The sequence below is a fragment of the Pelodiscus sinensis genome, chromosome 3 (genome assembly GCF_052426305.1).
Source record: "Pelodiscus sinensis isolate ZL-2025 chromosome 3, ASM5242630v1, whole genome shotgun sequence".
In the NCBI taxonomy this organism is placed as follows: domain Eukaryota; kingdom Metazoa; phylum Chordata; order Testudines; family Trionychidae; genus Pelodiscus; species Pelodiscus sinensis.
In genome coordinates, this window is record NC_143054.1 from 172,132,254 (window position 1) to 172,154,379 (window position 22,126).

Consider the following 22,126-nt stretch of genomic DNA (forward strand, 5'->3'; position numbering starts at 1 on the left):
TCCGTGGCTCAATTTGATAGCTGGTTAGTAAATGGTGGTCTTCCATTGAAATTTTTCATTTCCAGGAGAAATTTGAATGCAAAAATACCTTTGCCTTGGTAATGCTGACACTTTGTCTCCTAGGAATTGTTCAGTCTCATGTTCCCTAATTGTGCTACATCTCTTATGGTGCATGTCCTTAGGGAAGAAAAGAAATTTGTATGTAGAGCCCCTACCCATGAGGCATTATGGAAGATGCAGCCTGCCCCACACAGCAGAAGGGGAAAACAAATGAGGCAAATGAACTCACACAAGGTACTGCATCAGCAAATCCAAATAATATTTTGGTTTTCAGCTAAAATATTTTGACTAAAAACAAAAATAAAAACAGATCAATCAGTGCTTTCCAAAGTACACAAACACTTTTCATGAAAAAGTGTATTTAGTCAAACACATTTTCTATTGAAAAACAATTTTGATGGCAAATTTCTGACCAGCCTGAGTTCAACATTTTTAAAGCATTTTTAAATTATCATCTGGAAAGAACTATAGAAGTTCAAATTATTATTACAATGACCAATTTTTTATCAGTTGAGGAGAAAAATATTTATTTTTTAAAATAATGATAGAGATGTATTGAAGTAACATTTCATAACAATTCTTTGAGCCGTAGAAAATCTGTAGCTTGAAAGCAGCTGATTTTATGCCACAATCTTGCAACAGACTCCCTCTGGGGAGACCCTTACTCCACATTTCATTTGTGAGATTGTGACCTTATTTATTTAATCTCTTTGAAAACCCAGATAAATGAAGAATACTTTTCAATGCAGATTGTCTATACCTCATGGCAAACAATTTTACACTGCAACATTATGTATACTTTGAGATTGTTAACATATGAAAAAGGAAGTATAATCAGTTCTATTACTGTATACTGTGACCTGCCCTATGCAAATTTCATATTTTACATATACACAAGAACGTAGCAAAGTTGCTCTGTCTTAAGATTTTAATTTATTGCTAGTAGCTAGTCATCTCCAAACATCTTGTGATCTCCATTACATTAACTGGGGAGGAACAACATTAAACTACCCAGTGGAGTGGGGAAAGGGAGAAGCAGAAATTCTGCAATCATCAATTGAGACACTGGCTATTTGAGTAAGGGAAACATGCTAATGAAATAAGTGATATGGATGATGTATGTCTTTACCTCAACAGTTTAGAAGGTCACCTGTACTAGATTTATGCTTCTCTTTCAAAACTACGTACTTCATTTGAACACAAAAGAAACTGCATACATAATTAAATGTTTAGAGTCCCCTGATCAGAGGAACAAACAGAGAGCAAATCAAGAATAACATTAATCAAGTGAAAGAATATTACTTACTGGATGCTTTTGTTTTTTTATAAACAGGAATTATTGGTGACAATAAAACAATTTGCAAACATCTCTCTCTATATAAAAAAGGTTTTCCTGCTGTGTGACGGAATGATCATCAAGACAGAATGACATTTTCAGGAAAGGTGTCTGCAGGGTTTGCACCGTATCACTCCCAAAGACTTCACAGCTAGGAAACTAATAACTCCGACCTTACCAAGTGGAATCTACATTTACTGCCCAAGCACCACAACCAAAGTTGTGACCCAATGGAAAACAAGCGCTAAATATATATGACTGTGATACGAATGCTCCTACTGTGTAGGTTGTGCCATACAATGCAATATGCAATTGCTTCAAAACTGAAATGGTACCCACACAAATGATTGTATCTTATAATTGCCCAAAAGCATTCTACCCCATCACATACTGACAAAAAGAAACCTGACCTCACCTTGCAGCATCAGGAGGTTGAGTATGAAGAGATCTGCTTCTATGAAGCACTGTGTTTTAATAGCCATATCCTGTCGTCATGCAATCCCAGTAGCTTTTAGCAGTGCTAGGGTTAGTCAGTAATGGCTTCCCAACAAGGAACAGCAGCACATGCCACTGAGCTACACAAAGGTTTGCTGTCTCTGCCCTGCTCCCAGGTCCACATACCAAATTTTTCTGAGATGGCATTTAGAAACTTACTGAGTTAAACTAAAATCAGTATAAACCACTTGTATACAGACAATGGGTCCTCCTTGCAGGGGCTTTTCACTGGGTAAAAGAAACCTAAATAATGATCTTTGAAAGAGGAATCAGCAATGATAGTCCACATGCAATCAATAGTGAAGAATACAATGATGACTGGTGAATGAGTTTGCATATGTAGGAGGCACAATTACTGCCAACAGCCTAACTCTACAATGAACTGAAAAGACAAGTGGCTTTTTTCATGACTGACAAACATCTAGAAAAATAGAAAAGATAAAAAATATCACACAAAAAATATCAAGATAAAATTATCCAATGCCTTTGTGAAATCCACAAAATTATATGCTTCTGATATTTGTCAAATGTTAGAAAACTACAATACCAAACTTAATGCATTCCACCAGGAAGATGTTTGTGAAGAATATTTGGTGTCCAAAGGTAGGAATGCTCAGCAGACTCTAGAAACAATGATTTGAGAAAGAAGGCTAAAAGTGGCTTGGACATAGAATCATAGAATAGTAGGACTGGAAGGGACCTCGAAAGGTCATCGAGCCCAGTCCCCTGCCCTCATGGCAGGATCAATAGTGTCTAGACCATCCCTGATAGACATTTATCTAACCTACTCTTAAATATCTCCACAGATGGAGATTCCACAACCTCCCTGGGCAATTTATTCCAGTGTTTGACTATCCTGACAGTTAGGAACTTTTTCCTAATGTCCAACCTAAACCTCCCTTGCTGCAGTTTAAGCCCATTGCTTCTTGTTCTATCCCCAGAGGCCAAGATGAACAAGTTTTCTCCCTCCTCCTTATGACACCCTTTTAGATATCTGAAAACTGCTATCATGTCCCCCCTCAATCTTCTCTTTTCTAAACTAAACAAACCTAATTCCTTCAGCCTTCCCTCATAGGTCATGTTCTCTAGACCTTTAATCATTCTCGTTGCTCTTCTCTGGACCCTCTCCAATTTCTCCACATCATTCTTGAAATGCGGTGCCCAGAACTGAACACAATGCTCCAATTGAGGCCTAACCAGCACAGAGTAGAGCGGAAGAATGACTTCTCATGTCTTGCTCACAACACACCTGTTAATGCATCCCAGAATCATGTTTGCTTTCTTTGCAACGGAGTCACACTGCTGACTCATATTCAACTTGTGGTCCACTATAACCCCTAGATCCCTTTCTGCCATACTCCTTCCCAGACAGTTGCTTCCCATTCTGTATGTATGAAACTGATTGTTCCTTCCCAAGTGGAGCACTTTATTAAACTTCATCCTATTTACCTCAGACCATTTCTCCAATTTGTCCAGGTCATTTTGAATTATAACCCTATCCTGCAGATTAGTCGCAACCCTTCCCAGCTTGGTATCATCTACAAACTTAGTAAGTGTACTTTCTATACCAATATCTAAATTGTTGATGAAGATATTTAACAGAGCCGGTCCCAAAACAGACCCCTGTGGAACCCCACTTGTTATACCTTTCCAGCAGGCTTGTGAACCATTAATAACTACTCTCTGACATGTTGCCTGGATATCAAAATATATTATTGCTAGACAAGCCCAAGACTAGATATCACCTGGAGGAAGATGGAAAAGATGAGGACAACTGATAACATACAAAAAATGAGAAAAATGCCACTGTCGTCGAAACAGACTGTAATGGAGCGAAAAATAAGGCACCAGACAGATAGAGATGGAAAGACTGAGTCCCTTCAAATGTCACAAGGCATGAGAGCAGCCAATTAAAATAAAATAATTTCCTCGTCTGCACTAAGATTTCAGACTTTAGTTAGACTGCTATACCTACCAGCCCTAAGAAAGAAGATGGACGACATTTCATTTTGACATCACAAACGGGTAGTGTTTGCCTCCTTGCTCAATCAAGAAAGAGCCTTGTCCAAGGAGTCCCTAGCAGAGCAACCAAGGGGGGATCCAGCCTAAGTATTTCCAAAGAGTCCATTGGTAAAACTGAGCACGAAATGAAGGAGAACCAAGCCAAAGGAATCAAACTGAGTCCACACTCCAGCTGAACACCAACACAAGGTAGGAAAGTCTGATGAGCCCAGCACAACATGCAATATCACATTCTGAAGATCTGGATAATCCACTGTCTCTTATTTTCCCATTCCAAAAGGACGGAGCTCAGAAGAGAACCATTTCTGCCCCCTGACCTTCTCAGGAAGAGAGGAGGGTTTGAATAGACAGTGCCTCTTAAATATCATGCAAATTTTACAAGTTTGACAACAGTGCCATTTGATTCCTTTTTCATATAAAAATAAAGGTTGAACCACCCAAATCTGGGACTCTGTGGTCCAACAACATCCCTGATCCAGCAAGAGCCCCAGGAGCAGGAGCTGGGCCAGCAGTGACTAGGCAGGGAAATCCCGGCATCAGCGGGGCCAGGAAGCATTAGAGGTGTCAAATGAACAGAGAGCCTCTGGCAGCGATGACCAGAGGTTGGGAACCACTGATTTAACTACACAAGGGAAACAATGAAACTCACTATTCAGAAAGCAATGCTAAATGCACAAACTAAACCTTTTTTACTAATATACTTTTAGTCTGAGTTGTAACTTATAATTACACGCTCTGAACACATTTTTCAGAGAAAACAGGATTTTTAAGTTGTCTGTGTCTACCAAAAAGAAAATTGCAAATAATGTTAAGGAAAAAATATCTACCAAATGCAAAAACCTCAAATATCACTGCAAGAGACAAAAAGCGGCTGGTTCTATATAACCTGCTACCATGGGAGTGAAGAGATGGGTTAAAATACAATTTTGTTCTCTCCTCCATTAGAGAAACCAAAAAAAATAAACTACAGTGTTTCTGGTGAACAAGGTTACCCCTCTTCAAAGAGGAAAATGAAATGCCATTAAGGAAATGATCCTAGATCTTCACACACAGACCGCAAGTAATATAGAGCATTCTCTCAGATGCAGCAACTGATCACCATATGTGGGCATGAGAAGGAATTACCTCCCCTCCAAGTAAGATGGGCAGTGACTACGGTGGGGGAGGGAGGGTCATCACCTTCCTGGGCAGCATGCCTGTGGGTGTGGCTCTCTTGCCAGGATTATCTGGCTATATCACACTCAATCGTTTCTCTGCCATTGCAGGACCCTTAGGCACTCGTACACCTTGGTCTCTCTGGGGCTGCCAACTTTCTACTGACATGAAACCAAACACCCCTGACCCACCCATCCATGCCCCTGCCCCTTCTCTGAGGCCCCAACCCCACTCACTCCATCCTCTGCTCCCTCTGTCACTCACTCTCCTCACCCTCATTCACTTTCACCAGGCTAGCTTAGGGGGCTGGAGTGGAGGACGAGACACAGGCTCCAGATGGGGACAGAGGGCCAGAAATGAGTTCAGAGTGTGGGAGGAGGCTGCAGGCTGAGACGGTCGGTGGGGATGCATGAGGGGGACAGGGCTCTGTCTGGGGTTGCAGGCTCTGGGGTGGAGCGAGTGATGAAAGGTTTGCTGTGTGGGGGGGGGGGCGAGACTCTGGGATGGGGCTAAAGGGTTCAGAGTACACAAGAGGGATCTGGACTGGGATATGGGGTTGGAGTGTGGGGAATAAGAACTCTGGCTGGGGGGCAGGGAATGTGGGGTTTGGGGTTCAGGAGAGTGCTCTGGCCTGAGATCAAAGGCTCAGAGGGCAAGAGGAGAATCAGGGTCATAGGGTTGGGCTGCAGGAAATCAGGAGTGCAGGCTCTGGCCAGCACTCACCTATCCTGCGGCTCTCATTGGCTGCAGTTCTCAACTAATGGGAGTTGCAGGGGCAGCACTTAGATGGCGGCAACGTGCAGACTGTGAAGCCCTCAGCGGGCCCTGAGCCTAGGAGCTGAGGGGGAAGAGGACCATGCTGGTTTTTTCTTGGGAACCACACATCATGGAAGCTAGCAGGGAGCCTTCCGGCGCTGCTGTGCAGCACCACCAACCAGACAGTCAACAGCCCAGTCAGCAGTGCCAGGATCACTTTTTGACCAGGTTTTCTGGTTGAAAACCACTCACCTGGCATCCTAGGTCCCCCTTAATCACTTCTTTCGCTAGGGCACATAGTCTAGTCCCACAATGTCCAACCAGTTCCGAAGCAGTAGCCACTATAGTGCTACTGATATAGAGAACTAGCCACACTCAACCGGCCAAATAGCCACATGTGGCTAGTGGTTAGTGTGTTCAACACCGCAGGCTAGTCTCTAGTGGGTTCTAATACCTTGGTCTAATTTTGGTTGTTGGGTTTTGTGTGTAAGTGCTGCTGACGGCCTGTGATATACAGGATGTTGCACTTGATGATCTGGTGGTCCTTTCTGGCCTTGCTCTCTAAAACTGGAACTTTAAAACCAAACTTTAAGAACCATGACAAAGAACATGGCACAATGACAGCAATACCTTGAGTTACCACACAAAAGTAACCCGGCATTTTCTTGGAGAGGCTGACCTTTATTCTAGCCCATAATCAGCTGACGTGTAGAGGTCACACACTTAATTTATGGGAAAGACGTACACTGATCACACTATTGTATGAGCACTCTCTGCTGGCCTATTATTAGACATGCCTGAATGGCATCCTCAAGGGTACCCTCACCAAGGCCAAACAAAGTGCTGCAGCATTTGTTGCAGCTAGTTTAGTGGAGAGAAATAAAAAAGCAGAAGCCTGTAAAATAACAGTTTATCACATGATCTTGTTTCTGAAAAAGTGACATTACTAGCAAAAATAGAAAAGAAGAAGGGGAGAGGGTAAAAACAGAGAAATTAACTTGCTGCACAATTTACAAAAACATTTCTCCCTAACAATTTTTACGTATTTTACATAAAATGTGATTGAAAACACCTATCAATATGTCCCATATGCTTCTGTTACAACTCCAATATATGTTGTACTTTCATAGGTTGTTCATCTAATCATAGAGCTCTTTTCTTAATCCTGTTTCCTAAACTAGAAAACACAAACAAGCAATCAAATAAAATGTCATTTTGAAAACACATTTTTCAATCTCCTGCTTTTATGTAAGAATTGATCCCACACTTTAAATCTGCCCTAGTAGACTGAACTAATACATGTAATTATCTTTGTTATTCTCAGTCTGCAACACCGATCCCTAATTATTCAGAATAAACTGCAGTGATCTCTAGTTCAAGTGTATTTTAACATTTAAACAGTATTCAATTCAGGTATTACAGAGGGATTCCCTTGGGTTCCCAGAGAATTTTGCTTTTGCTAATTTAAAACAGGCTTGTATACTGGAATGTACAGGACTGCCAATAGTCTTGCAGCGAGGCAATGCAAGTAAGAGTTATGTACTGTGAATATCACGTAAACCTGTCTTCAAATCAAAGAATTATCTCCATGCAAAATAAATTTAAGTACTTAATTATCAACGCTCTTAATTTTACACAGTTCCAAGTTAAGCCAAAAACCACATCAAATCCCATCCTTCTAAAGAGGTTGTCAGACATAAAATAAAATAATAAATACAATCTGAAGGCTGGTGCTCAGCTAAAGCATTTTTAAGTCTGCTTATTTTTCAACTCTCTTTTGTCATTCTGTTTTCACCATCATCTGGCAGCCATCATCTGCCACCTTCGCTGCAACCCAAAGAGAAGGTAAAAGGGAGTTTCCCAGAAACTGAAATCCTGATCAGAGCTGTTAAACAGTTTTCATTCAAACCATTTCACAATTTCTTTCCTTAGTTCCAAAACAAGCATTGTCTATATAACCCTCCATTTTATTCTAAATTTGTCAGGTGCTCTTTGAAAAGACGCAAAATAAAAGTTTCAGGTTTCGGTTTTATGGACAAAACTTCAAAGGCTTTTAAAGAAAATAGCTGAGAAAAATTAAAGCTTTTTTCATGGGAACAAAGCCATTTCTTTACCTGCTCTACTCCTGACCCTGGAAGGTAGTAGGTGATTTTAGGATCAGTCCATGTGTAAATCAATGTTGCTCAGCTAAACATCCCACTGCTATTATGTTTGGAAAACTCTTCTTTAAGGTTTTAAATGCCATTTCACATGCGTTGCAGCCATGTTAAGAAACTACTTAACAGAGGAACTTAAAGAGACTGAAAAAGTCCTCTCACATTATAATATATATCTTCAGGTTAGGAGCACATGCTGCATTTTACACAGCAGTTCTCTAAAAGAACATATCTCCTACCAATAAGAAAGCTAGGGAACCATTATGCAAAATGAAAGAACACTCCACAAAAGGAAGAATTCGAATGCTTCATTTTAAACAGAAAGAATGCTAAATATTTTGGTGTTCAAATATTCTAGAGCAGGACTACTTAACATGAGGCTCACAGCTCATTTATTTGTGGCTTGAGGTGCAGTTTGGACTTATGAAGAGCTCAACATGTGGCCGGTGGGCAGAGCCAAAACAAAAAAGTAGTCAATATAATGTTTTCCTATTGATATGTGTTTTAGTAATTAAATTCTTGGACTGTCATTGCTCCTTAAAAGTGCTGTCATATGGGTGGAAATCAAGTAAATATTGCATTTTATTAATATCAGCAGAACTGACTTAAATGGTGCCCTTCTTTTGTGTAGTCTTGCCTTAATCTGATATTCATGCCCGTCAGTATGAAAGAAGCTATTTGCATATATATGCAACCACACTTAAGCTGCAGCCCTTGATATGTGCTGAAAGTATCATTGTGGCCCCCAGAGCTTCCGAAGTTGAGTAGCCCTGTTCTAGAGCTTAGCAAAATCCCTTGTGGCTAGCAAGCCATCAGCTGCAGTAATGTGCTGCTACACCAGGGAACAAAGTTCAGTTCTCTATCTTGTACTTATGCCACCTCAGAGGGAGTACGCTTAGCCTTTCTTGTTGATGGAGGAAATAGAGACCTTCTCCCCATATCGCTTTAGGGCGGATGAAAAAAGTGGTATTGAGTGGCTCTGGAGGGATTCAAAACAGAAAGAAGAAACATAAGTATAATAAAATATCTGGGATTCTCTGTGGGAGGAAAGGGCCCCCATTTTATCAAGCATCATTTAATTTACCTTCAAATTGTTGCTTTTTTCCAAGTTCAGTTTTGTCACAAACTAAACAACAGAAGCTACAGCACCAACAGTTCAAAGCTCTCCACACTTTCCTAGCAATATGCCTCAACCAATGCTACAGGCATCCCCATAGGAGATTAATTGGTTCATCCTCAATTGTGTTCCCTGCTAATCAGTGACAACTGTAATGGTGTCTCTGCAACAGACGCGCCCGTAGATTAAGATCACTAACTTTGTTTCACACAGTGTCTTGCACGATAAAAAGTCTCAGAGGACTGCTCCTTGTCTCACACAGGACAGGGCAGCTATCCATTAATTTGGGGTACTAGGGAAATGGGATTAAATTACAAAGTGACCTACAAGCAAAAGATTGCATGTCCCACTATTTCTACAAATCCCCTATAAAATTGCTCTTAAAAAAAAAAAGAAGGGTTTGACATCCAATGCTTTCTGTATGACTACAGAGCAATATTAACAGCCTACTGAAAACTCGCAAGAAACTAGTCTCTTGACACAGTCTTCCCCTCTCATGCCCGCGTGCTACAATTACAACAAAGCCTTTCAGTAAAGAAGCCAGGAAAAGCTCAGCAATATTCAGATATTTGCCATTAAGATTTTCACATTTATAAAATGTACTGTGATTGCTTGAGATAAACGTTACGTTTAGGCATGTTAAAAATAGTATTTATCATGGACTTGGCAAAGTCCATGATAAATAACATTTGCCTGTAGGGGTCACATTTTCAAAGGGTTTTATCACAAAAGTTGGCTATTATATATGCAAACCAAGCATTTGCGTGCATAAATATGGATGGCCTCAGGCACAATGTGTACATCCTCTTTGAAATGGTGATAATTGAAGATCCACATTCAACGCTCAGGAAATATTTTTTCCTCCTAATATGAAAAGCAATTAAAATAGTAATCGCTCGCCAAGTTTCAGTTTTACAACAATCAAGGCCCCGGTCCTGCAAATTATGCCCATGGAGGGCTTCACTGAATTCAGCACTCAGCAAGTAGGCATTTATAATAACTTTAAAAGTTATTATACAGCCAAAACTCTATGACCTTTACTATAAAGACATGAAAAGTTATTTTCATTTCATATATCATAGGGCAAACCTTATGTAACATACCTGTCTAATGTCACACATAAAAAGCTGCTAAGCAGCAAAATAATACATGCTTAATCTGATAAATTTTGTAAGAAATAATCCAGTCTCTCAAAATGTCCCAAAAATCCCGAGTACCAAGCCAGTGTTACTTTAATAAAAATAAAAATTGAAATACTTTGCTGTAATATCCCACTTGACAATAGCCTCATTAGCAACTTCATTTACTATTTATCATACTAATATTCCTTCCAATTTATCCTTACCACAATGATTGGGAACAGAATCCATCTGTTCTGCTATTATCCAGTTGCCACTGAATGAAATTAATAAACAAAGATTGCAAACATTTCAGTATTTGCGATTGCTTTATCCGTTCAAAATTTTGTGTTTTCCCCTTCTGATTGAGCTGCTTTAGTAGAATCCAATTTATCCTTACCACAATGATTGGGAACAGAATCCATCTGTCTTGTTATTATCCGGTTGCCACTGAATGAAATTAATAAATAAAGATTGCAAACGTTTCAATATTTGCTATTGCTTTTTCATTTCAAAACTTTGTGTTTTCCCCTTCTGATTTAGCTGCTTTACTAGAATCAATGTAAAGCCTTAAATGTTTCTTTAGAAAAGCAATACTTCTCTGAACAAAGGTCAAAATGGAAGATTTGAAACTGCTTAAGAGAGGTGTGGCTGCTGAAACCTGACATAGCTGCGTCACAGAGATTTAACTTTGGCAAACACAGTTTCCTGAATTCAAACAAATCTTAGACAGGGCTATCTTTTGTTCCAGCAATAACCAATTATTGCACTGACTTACATTCAAGGTCACTAACAGAAAAAAGAAACTTACACCATTACTTTTTAACTTCAAATAATATATATTTCAAGACTCCACACTGAACAAGCGTTGCTCCTGTTTAATCACAAGGGAACCAGAATTAACGTATATTTATGACAAGCTTCAGAACAAGAAAAGTAAGACAACAAAAATTCAGACATTCACATTCTTCTTAGCAATCTCTGAGAATTAAATTAGTCTTGCAATAAATGTTTTTCCAGCAAACTCTTGGTATCATCCTGATAACGTAAAATATATATATAAAAAAAAATTTATTTGCACTTAGACAAATCACTTACAACTTTCTTTTCTTATATTATTAGAGCAATAGTTAAACCAGATACTTTAAGATTATGTTCCCGAGAAAGATTTATGAATTATCTATTGAGAACTTTATAGTCTTCGGTATCAGTAAGAATTACTGCATACATTTTAAAGATGTAAGGTTTTCTTATTGTTTGTTCAAAAAAGGGAATAAAGTCAAGAACATGTTATAAATTATCAACATTCTACTTAAAAACAGAACAAACTACATGCTTCCAGTTGAGAATATTTAGCTGTAAATGTATACCAGGATTTAAAGCAAATAGAGTCACAATGTGCAACTCCCCCTCCAAGATTCAGCAGTTAGTTCTCTTCACAAGTAAAAACTTACTATTGTCATGATAGTAGATTTATTCTAGTTCATGGAAAATAAATGAAGAAACAAGAGTATCCAGTTTTAATAGAAGATGTTTTAAACAAAATAAATATTTCAGAAGGGATGTAAACCTCACACTTCGACGTTTTAAACAATCTTTAGCTATTAGGAAGCAGGCCATTACCCCATAGCTGCCTACCTTGTGGGGGGAGGGAGCTGCACCTTTTATGTCAATCAGTCATTTATGTCAATCCAGTATTAGCCAATATTGGAGACAGGATATTGGACTAGATGGAAAATAGGTATGATTTCATATGGTAATTCCCATGTTCCTGTGTAAAGGATCATCAACCACAAGGAAAATTAAGCAATTTTTCTCTGGCTAACAAAGTGTTTCCTGAACAATTGTTCAGAACCAATAGCATCCAACATACTTAATTCCTCTGTGTGTTCTTAATTTTATTGCAGTAATTGGATGCCATATTAACCAAAAGTGAATAATGGCCGCAAATAATATGGTTGTGTAATACTTCATTCACTTCTACAGGACAAATAAAAATACAGCATGCTGTTTTGGTTTGTTATTTGCTGCATATTAGGGCATAAAGTAAAATATAATATATATCCATACAATAGTACTTTTGCTAAAGATAGTGTTGATTATATTCCAGTGATAATTAAAAAAAGATTTTAAAAAATACTAATAATGATGCCATATTTATCCAATTCACCCATCAACAGATCACATGGAGTAGAGATTTGCAGAAAGCAGTCTAGATTGAAGAAAATAAAACAACATTTTAAATATAAAGTGCTTCTATGTTATTATTCTTGCAATCTTATTTTTTCCAGAAAACCTTGATATATCCTGATAAAAGTAAAATAGATATATAAAAAGGATTTTTTCTTTGAACTTAAATCACTTAAACTTTCTATTGTTGCATTATACTGAAGCAATTGCTCAACCAGAGTATGTTCCTAAGATGTATCATATTATATCAATTTCTAATTCCCACAATACCTTGCAAATAGTAATAAGGTATTACTACAGCTTTCATGGCTTTTCCAACACAGATTATCTGAACATATTTTTAAACACTTGAATATCTCTCTCTCCATATATATATATAAGGTTTGCCTGCCGCGCAACAGAATGACATCATCAGCGTATTGAAAGTAGAATCTCAGTGTCTCACTTACTTGTGCTTCAACCAGAATCAACTCTGAAACTCAGAGCTCTCTGTAGATCCATCTGTAACATGTAGTATGTGAGCAATAGACCACATTAACAGTTTTTTTCTATACAGCTTTGTTTGTTCACTTTTCTATATAATCAGTGCAAGATTAATAGGTTCTCTGGCCATCAAGTGGCGAGCGCAGCAAGCATAGGACACCCTCCCCCCCTAGAACGTACTTATTTGCAAAATATTGTTTTCCTTTTTCAAGTTGGGTTAATCCTCACACCAAAAAAGTATAAAATTCTCCTTAAGAAAGTACTTAGTGTCATTGAAACAGGTTGAAATTATCAACAGATCTTTCTGTGCTCACACACATTTATATGATCATTTCATAACTGAATATTGCACACGCACACAAATCTCTAATTGATATTATCATCATAGAAAAATCTGGGTCACTGACTTTTCCATCATGGGCTAACATGAATGATAGGTTGTTTTTTTGGGGGGGGGGGAGGGTTTGTTTTTAAATATACACAGATGTTGATCTTTATTGTTCATGAACTGCATGTGACTTGTAAAAGAGATTCTGGATTTTAGGACTAGAGATGACTGATTTAAAAAAAATTCTGCACACAAAATTCTTACTCAATCTTTTTTAAAAAGTATTAATAGAGTGATACACTGATAGCAGAAACAGAATTTTTTCTGTTTTTAATTTATTTTCATGTACTACAAAATATTACTACCTTTATATTTTGTTCCCTAAACATTATTAAATGTATTTATCTAAATACAACACTTTTTCTGGCCACAGTAGAACTGACTCCTTTCTCTAAATTTCACAATGCTAAAGGATTTCTTGACACATAGCACAGACTTCACAGCTGTACAATGGACAGAAAACAAAAGCCATCCAATGGCACTGTTTCCGCAACTAGATTCATTATGCTTCCATTTCAATTCCTCACTACAAGATACCATGAGAACAGGAACTTAACAGGATTTTTAAGGGTACTGAAAATGTACAATGGATAATGAGAATAATCAGAGTTACTTTAAAAAGAATGATGGTTCTGTAAGAAAAGCATAATTGCAGACTAGATCAGACCAGTGGCTCATCTATAATATTTCTGACAGAGGAAACAGCTCTTTCAGAAGAAGGTGCAATGAATCCAGCAACAGGCCTTTATCGATTAATCTGGCCTCTGGAACTTTTTCTCCCAGCCCCAATCACTAGAATATTGCTTATGCCCTGAAGTAGTTTTCTATAACGACTCTCAATATTTTTGTTATTCCGAAAAATGTCTAATCCACATTTGAATCCTACTGAGAGTTTTGGACTCAATGACATCCTGTAGCAATGAGTTTCACTGTCTAAATATGCTCTCTGTAAACAAAAAAAACAAAAACAAAAACAAAAAAGGGTCTTTTCTTTTATGGAGTCTGAATTTACCATCTTTCAGTTTTCAATATTCCTTATTCTTGTTTTACAAAAGATGAAAAATGTATGACCTACTGTACCTTCTCTACATCATCCATTATTTTAAAACACACTTTAATCAAATCTCTTCTTCTTTTTAAAGCAAAGGGTCCTGATTTTTTCATTTGATATGCATATGAATTGTTCCATACATAATCGTTGTTGTTGTCTACCTTGAACCTTCCCTATTTATATGCTAAATTCTTTCTTAAATAAGGAGAGCAGAACCAAAAACAGTATGCCAGAGGAAGCTGTAACCTGGATTTGCATAATGGGGTAGCAATATTTTCCATATTTTGTTCTATTACATTCTTTGTATCATCGTGTTTGCTTTTTTCACCTACTGCTGTATTCTAAGCAGAACTGACCACAAGGCTATCCAAGTGTCCTTCCCCTCTCCTCATGCTCACAATTTAAGTTAATGGTATAAATCGGTCAGATTATTTCTTCCAACCTGAACTACATCTCATATCATCATGCTGTCCCATTTACCTAGCCTGGTTAGGATCCCATGAAGTTATTTACAATGAACTCTGATTTTGATTAAATTACTTAACTGTCATTTGCAACTTTTACCACTTCACTGTGCATCACCTTTTCCAGTACACACACATTAAGCAGCCCCATTTCTAGTACAGAATCTTATGGCAGCCTGCTGCTAAAGTCTCATAATGGTGAAATGACCACTTACTTGTATACATGTTTGACTGACACTTAATAACTCTAATCCATTTGACTCCTAATTACCTGGAATTCTTTGAACAGGTCACTCACTGATAGCGAACAGAAGAAAAGAGCTTGATATAATTTATCTGGACTTTAAAAAAAGCTGTCACAAAAGGCTTCTAAACAAACTAATACATTAGCAGAGATAATTTTTGTTGCAGAAGCTGTGTTTATTACACTACATCACATGAAATTCCAGGCATTTTACATTTCTCTAATTTGCCAGGCAGAAGAGGCTGACAGATCTACTTCCACAGATCACCCAACTTGTTTAAAGTAACTAGTACAACATTTGCAGTTCTGTTATAAAAGTAGCTGATTTTAATGAATAATTGCACATTTTTACTACAAGTGATAGCTCAGCACTTTCATTCTTAATTCCTACAAAACTCTTATTTGCATAACTATCTGCACAGGTATCATTATATTACCAATATCATGTCTATTACCAGAAAAGGGCAGGGCAGGTAGTAGGGATAACTTTGCCAGGCTCTGAGATGTGGACTGATGCAAAGAAAGTATTGAGATACTTCTTATCTTCCTCAATTGCACCCTCTGCCATTGGTGGATTAGTGGGGACACACACACACACACACACACACACACACACACACACTTCCTGCTGCTAATAAATATTATTTAAATATATTCAATTATTTGCCCTTCAAATCCATTGCAGCCTTCTTAATTGCCTTCTTGTATATTATCTACAGTAGTTTATACTCCTTTCTATTTGCTTCACTAGGATGAATTTCCTTTTTCAAATGGATATCTGTTTGGCTCAAACCTTGTCATTTAGCCACAATGGTTTACTTCTTGCCTTCCTGCTTCCTTTTTGTTTAGAAGTCTGCATGCCTTCTGAGACTATTATTGTTTCCTTAAATTACATCCGTGCCAAATCTAACAATCTTAAGGATCATGATTTTTTTGTTTGTTTTTGGCATGAGACGTTATGACTAACTTATTTTTTAAAATCATTGTTCTGAAGTTTAGTACCACCACACTAGCTTTTGGTACTTTTCTCCACTCCTAAGATATTGAATTTAATTATCATGTAGCCATTATTATTTAAAGGTGTTTTTTGAAGCAACTCTTGCACACTGCTTATAGTTAAGCCAAGAATAATTCTCTCTTGCACTCTATAACAAAACATAATCAAGAAACAATGTTATTGGTCAACTATTAAATGTCCTGCTGTTCACGAGAGAGCCACATATCGCATTGGTAAAAACTAACATCCATCACTTAATTTCCTTTGACTAGTATAAGCATTTGCAAAACATAGTTTCAAACAACACTAATCGATTTTAACTGTAAATAAATGGAAAAAAGACACCCACCATTCAAAAAAGTTAATCAAAGTTTAAAATCTAAATCAAAGGTTAACATGTCTAAAGGCACTAAAATAGTTAAAAACAATACAGAAAAAACAACAGTTCTGTATGTTTAGTGCACATAAAGGACAGGCAATCAAGGCTGAAGAAACTTGTCAATGCATGTTGTCTAGCAGATCTTTAAAGATTACTAAGTTAAGTGCTACTGATTCTGGCATTAGCCATCTTCACAGAACAGCTTCTAAAAATAATTACTAGCTCATTCATCAAGACATCTAAAAAGCAAATGAAAACTTAGATTGCTTCAATCAGTGAAACAGCCAGGGAAACAAAAAAAAGCATGAAGTAATGAGGGGTGGGGGAAAGGAGGAAGTATCAAGCATAAAACTCTACATTTCATAACTAAAGAGAATCAGCATAAGGTGATCCACATTCATTTGCAGGAGGCATGAAAACAGAGGTGTACCAGTTCCTTTACTTAGAATTCTGATAGCTTCTGTCCCAGCAGTTGGGCAGGGGGTAATCAACTCCTTTGTCTCAGCCTAAGCAGAAGATATTCCATAGTCTACCTGGTTATTAGTCAATCATTACAATAGCTTCTAACATACTAAAAACCAGAATGTTAATTGGAAGGGACCTCAAGAGGTCATCGAGTCCAGTCCCCTGCCCTCACGCCAGGACCCAGTACCGTCTACACAATTCCTGATAGATGCGTATCTAACCTGCTCTTAAATAGTTCCAGAGATGGAGATTCTACAACCTCCCTAGGCAATTTATTCCATTGTTTAACCATCCTGATAGTTAGGAAGTTTTTCCTAATGTCCAACCTAAACCTCCTTTGCTGCAGTTTAAGCCCATTGCTTCTTGTCCTATCCTCAGAGGTCAAGGAGAACAATTTTTCTCCCTCCTCCTTGTGACACCCATACCTGAAAACCGCTATCCATGCCTTGGGAAGGAACAAGCCTCGGAACAACAGATATGTGAGTTGCACATGTGTAATTAGAATCAATCAGGGAATTTTCTTTATTTTTGGGTTTCTTGAACTCCTTCCTGGGCTCTCAAAGGGATTTTTGTATTTGGGTAGTGGCAGCATGCGTGTGTGCGCGTGAGAAAGAGAAAATATTGTTTATGATTTTGGGCAATGATTAAAATGTTTAAAAGATTACATCTAAATAGCAAAGATTTGAATAGTTTTATTTTAAACCTTAAGCCTCATACAAGAATGCAGAGAAATTAAATGTTAATAAATTGAGTGACCACAGTTTTTTTAATGATAAACATACAAATAGAAAATGTAGAGTTACAGGTTAAATTTTACGCTTTTAGACTAACTACCTCCCTACTGAGAATGCATTTAAGGTTGCTCTTAAAATATAAACTATGCCACATTCATAAATAACACACACAATAAAAAGCATACAAATATTCTCCTATAACCAAAGCAAAGCAACAGAGAGAAACACAGGTACACATTTAAGCACTGGGGATGTTAGATATTGGGAAACTGCATAGTGCCCAGGGGCAGGGCTGGCAACCAATGTACTCCTGGTCCCACTCTCAAGGAGCCTGCTCCCACCCCACACTGCTGCCTCTGTATCAGCTGCGGGGTGGTAGGCAGAGCCGGTCTGCAAAAAGAGCCAGTTTAAAAACCAACTCACCTTGTGGACAGGCTGCCTGCCACCCTGTGCTGCTACCTCTGGTATATACAGAGGCAGCAGACCGGGATGGCAGCAGCCACTGTCCATGGGGGGAATCTAAGCTTCCCATGGACAGAGGCGGAGTAGCCTGTGTCTGCAGGGAGATCGGACCCCCAACAGATATGGGCTGCTGCCAGGAAGTACCTTCTGCCCACAGTGGGCCCAGGCTCGCCATGGACAGAGGCTGCTCCATGGGATGCAGATAGAAGCAGCAGAGCGGAGAGGGATGGGCTGCTGTTAAGCCGGCTCCTGCCTTTCTTCCCTTCCCCCACCCGCCCCGCTGCCTCTGTAAGAGGAAGCAAGGAGGGGGACTTGGGGGCCCACAGAGGCAATACATGTAGGGAGCTGGCTTGAAAGCTGGCTCCCTGCATATACTGGCTCCAGCCTACCCCCCTCACCTTCTGTGCTGCTTGCCTGTCTATCAGAGGCAGCAGTGTGGGCGAGGGGGAGAGACGGATCCAGCGCTCATGGGTAACCAGCTTTTAAGCTAGCTGCTCACAGGCACCAGCTCCCACTTCCCTCCTTGCTGCCTCTGATACAGAGGCATTGGGGGAGAGGAGGGCGGGGAGAAATGCATGCAGTCAACAAGATTACAAGTACTGCAGAAAGGAATCATGGGGTCATAGTGGACCACAAGCTAAATATGAGTCAACAGTGTGATGCTGTTACAAAAAAAGCAAATATGATTCTGGGATGCATTAACAGGTGTGTTGTGAGCAAGACATGAGAAGTCATTCTTCCGTTCTACTCTGCACTGATCAGGCCTCAATTGGAATATTGTGTCCAGGTCTGGGCAGCACATTTCAAGAAAGATGTGGAGAAATTGGAGAAGGTCCAGAGAAGAACAACAAGAATGATTAAAGAACATAATCTGTGAAGGAAGACTGAAAGAATTGGGCTTGTTTAGTTTGCAAAGGAGAAGACTGAGAGGGGACATGATAGCCGTTTTCAGGTATCTTACAAGGGTGTCACAAGGAGAAGAGAGAAAAATTGTTCTCCTTGGCCTCTGAGGATAGGACAAGAAGCAATGGGCTTAAACTGAAGCAAGGGAGGTTTGGGCTGGATATTAGGGAAAACTTCCTGTCAGGATGGTTAAACAATGGAATAAATTGCCTAGGGAGGTTGTGGAATCTTCCATCTCTGGAAATATTTAAGAGCAGGTTAGATACACATCTATCAGGGATTGTGTAGACAGTACTGGGTCCTGGCGTGAGGGCCGGGGACTGGACTTGATGACCTCTCGAGGTCCCTTCCAGTTCTAGTGTTCTATGATTAACCAATAAGCTTAGACTTATTGGCTAATCATATATTTGATTACACATTGACATCCCTACTAAGCACCATGATGGAAGTCATACAGGACAATTTGTATAGGCCAGGTGTTTTCAAACTCTGGGTCTCAGCTTGTATGTGTAGATCAGGACACAACTTCCCATAACTCCCATTGGCTGGGAACAGCAATCCACAGCCAACAGAAGTGGTGATTGCCCAGACCTACAGTCACAGGCAAACAAAGGTGTCTCAGTGAGCTAGCAGCTTGCCCTTACAAGCTGCAACCCAGAGTCTGAAAACCCCTGATATAGGCAGTTCCCCATGTCAGTCTTACAGACTATGACGGGTATGGTCACAGAAGACCCTTTGTGGGTGCTTTCCAGAATGCTGACAAAACCACTGACAGTCGCCTCATTACTCTCTGGGGCTTCTCACCACTCTGTCCTGCTGGGCCAGATTTCCTGGTATCCCCCAGCAAAGACACAGAACTGAAATACTCCTCCCCCTGCCCCTACCCCAAAGGGCAATATAGACACTGATCCTCTTCAGATCTGAGGAGAATGCCATTTTGGGCACAGCTTTCAGGAAACCCACTCCCCAAATGGGATCAGAACCCTGAATAAATCATCCAGGTATATCTTCTTAATAATGAAAGAAGGGTGTACACACTGCCCCAGGTAACAATTATTTACACTGGGCATGATAGTGAATAAAAATGGTTTGATTAAGTACAAACAGTAGGATTTAAATGCTTGCAAGTGAAATCACGCAGAGCAAAGTAGATTACAAATTTAAAGTAACATCTGAAGAAGTGGGCTGTGCTCACAAAAGCTCATGATGATATCATCTACATGTTTTGTTAGTCTTTAAAGTGCTACTAAACTATTTGTTGTTTTTTAAGTTTTTCCTGTTACAGACTAATTCAGCTACCCCTCTGAAACTTTAGAAAAAGTATAGCTGGTTCTAAGACTAAAAGTTCAGTACAAACTTAGCGTAAAACTTTCAGCTAAATCTCCAAACCAAAGAAGATCTTTTTTCTCTGGGGTCTCTGGTTCATTCTCTTGGGAGTGACATGCCAGCCAAAGACAAAGATTCTGAAAACTTTGTATCCTAAATAGGCTTCCTTTTGGGCAGGAAATCTTTGTCTATACTTTCCATCCTTCAATGGAAAATTACTTGGTCAGACCCTACTAGTTAGGGTGATCATAGGTCTTCTTAAGACCAACCACTGCTTAAGACCCATGGTGTCCTATTTGTCCAGTTGAGTGTGGCTCGTTGGCTATAGCATAGCTACTATATTATTTACATTTTCAGGATAATGTGACTAGTTTGCTACAGAAGTAGCCACTATAAAGGCTATTCCTTCAGAACTGTTGGACACCATGGGCTTGGGCTTAGGCTTAAAGGACAAAGGGGCTGTTTACAGGTGATCACCCAGACACCGAGGGCAACACCCTTGATGGCTTTCATTTGCTCATTTAAAACCATAAACCATTCCATACTCCATATTTTTAACTTTACATACAAGTGTGAGACATACACCAAAATAAGGCACAGGCAGCACCCCACTTGCAATGCAATCGGTTCTTGGGGAAGCGTCACAAGTCAGGGGCATCGTAACTCAAACCCACATTCACGGTAGGCGCTGTGCGCTGTCGTAAATGTGGGCCGAGGACATAAGTCAGGGGTTTTTGGTCCCTTCTACACTTACAAAAATGGTCATAAGTGCGGGGGAGGAGAGGTGGCCGTCATAACGCGTGGGTTTCCTGTATACAGATCCAGCAGATTGTGATATTAAAACTGAAAGAATATGAAGTATTTTGTCTAGAGCATCATTGAGTTATGCATATTTGTATCCATAAGACAATTTCATAAAGCATGGGGGAAGAGGGTCTGTCACACACAGACAATACTTGTATTAATACATAATCAGTAGATCAAGGAAGGATGGATATGTTGCTGAACTCCAAGCACTGGGAGTCAAGAGACCTGGGCTCACTTTCTGGTTCTGCCAGCAAGTAATTTAACTCTGTACCATAGATCCCCTATTTGTATAATAAGAGTAATGTCTACCTACCTCACAGGGGTATGTGTGAGGATTAACTAACAAATGTTTGTAAACTGACTTAAGAAACTTTGAAGATACAACAGAAATGCTAATATGGTTAATATACCATTGAAATAAATACAGTAATCAGCAATGGGAGATGGGATACCATTCTCTGGTTGTTTTTTTCAAATCATGTACAAATGTGAATTAGTTAATAAAACTTTTAGCAAAGGAACTAAAAACAATTCTTCCTATGTATCTAACATACAAAGAGGATGATATCTGACACTAAAATCTTATAGCATATTTTGCAAGTTTTCTTCAAATTGAATTAGCACCATATCATTTTACTCACATATATTGTTTACTCTTCTTTTCTTCAAGAGGTATGACATACCACCATGGTCGGATAGGTGAGAAAAGCGGGATGGGAGAGGAGATATTTGTGCTGCAAGCTAGCACAAGCTCAAGCTTTCACATTTGGTGGGTAAATAGCATTTCCCCTGAGCTATTTTCCACAATAAAAGAGAGAGGAGTCAGCAGCACTTGCTTTTCACCTAACAGCACTAGTGTATATGTTTAAATGGTCTAGTCTAAAGTAATCTTTTTTAAAACTCAGTTGTCTTGTTTTAAATAAAAAAACTATAAAAAACTTTTTTAAAAAAAGACAATTTTTCTAAAAGCGCACCAAAAGAGTAAAAATAAAGTTTTCAGCTACAGGCAGTCCCCGAC

At 39.0% G+C, this 22,126-nt stretch overlaps 1 protein-coding gene across 3 annotated transcripts in view; it reads right to left on the reverse strand.

The window, feature by feature from the left end:
• EML4 (EMAP like 4) overlaps positions 1 to 22,126 on the reverse strand; it is a 261,344-nt gene that overhangs the window by 173,158 nt on the left and 66,060 nt on the right. The window contains exon 1 of one of the 3 annotated variants that reach the window (XM_006133978.5): positions 10,616 to 10,655. The exons of the other annotated variants lie outside the window; for them this stretch is intronic. Within the exon in view, the coding sequence (XP_006134040.1) occupies positions 10,616 to 10,640 (25 nt within the window). The 5' untranslated portion in view covers positions 10,641 to 10,655. Of the gene's footprint in view, positions 1 to 10,615; positions 10,656 to 22,126 lie in introns of those variants that run through there. 3 annotated transcript variants of the gene reach the window in all.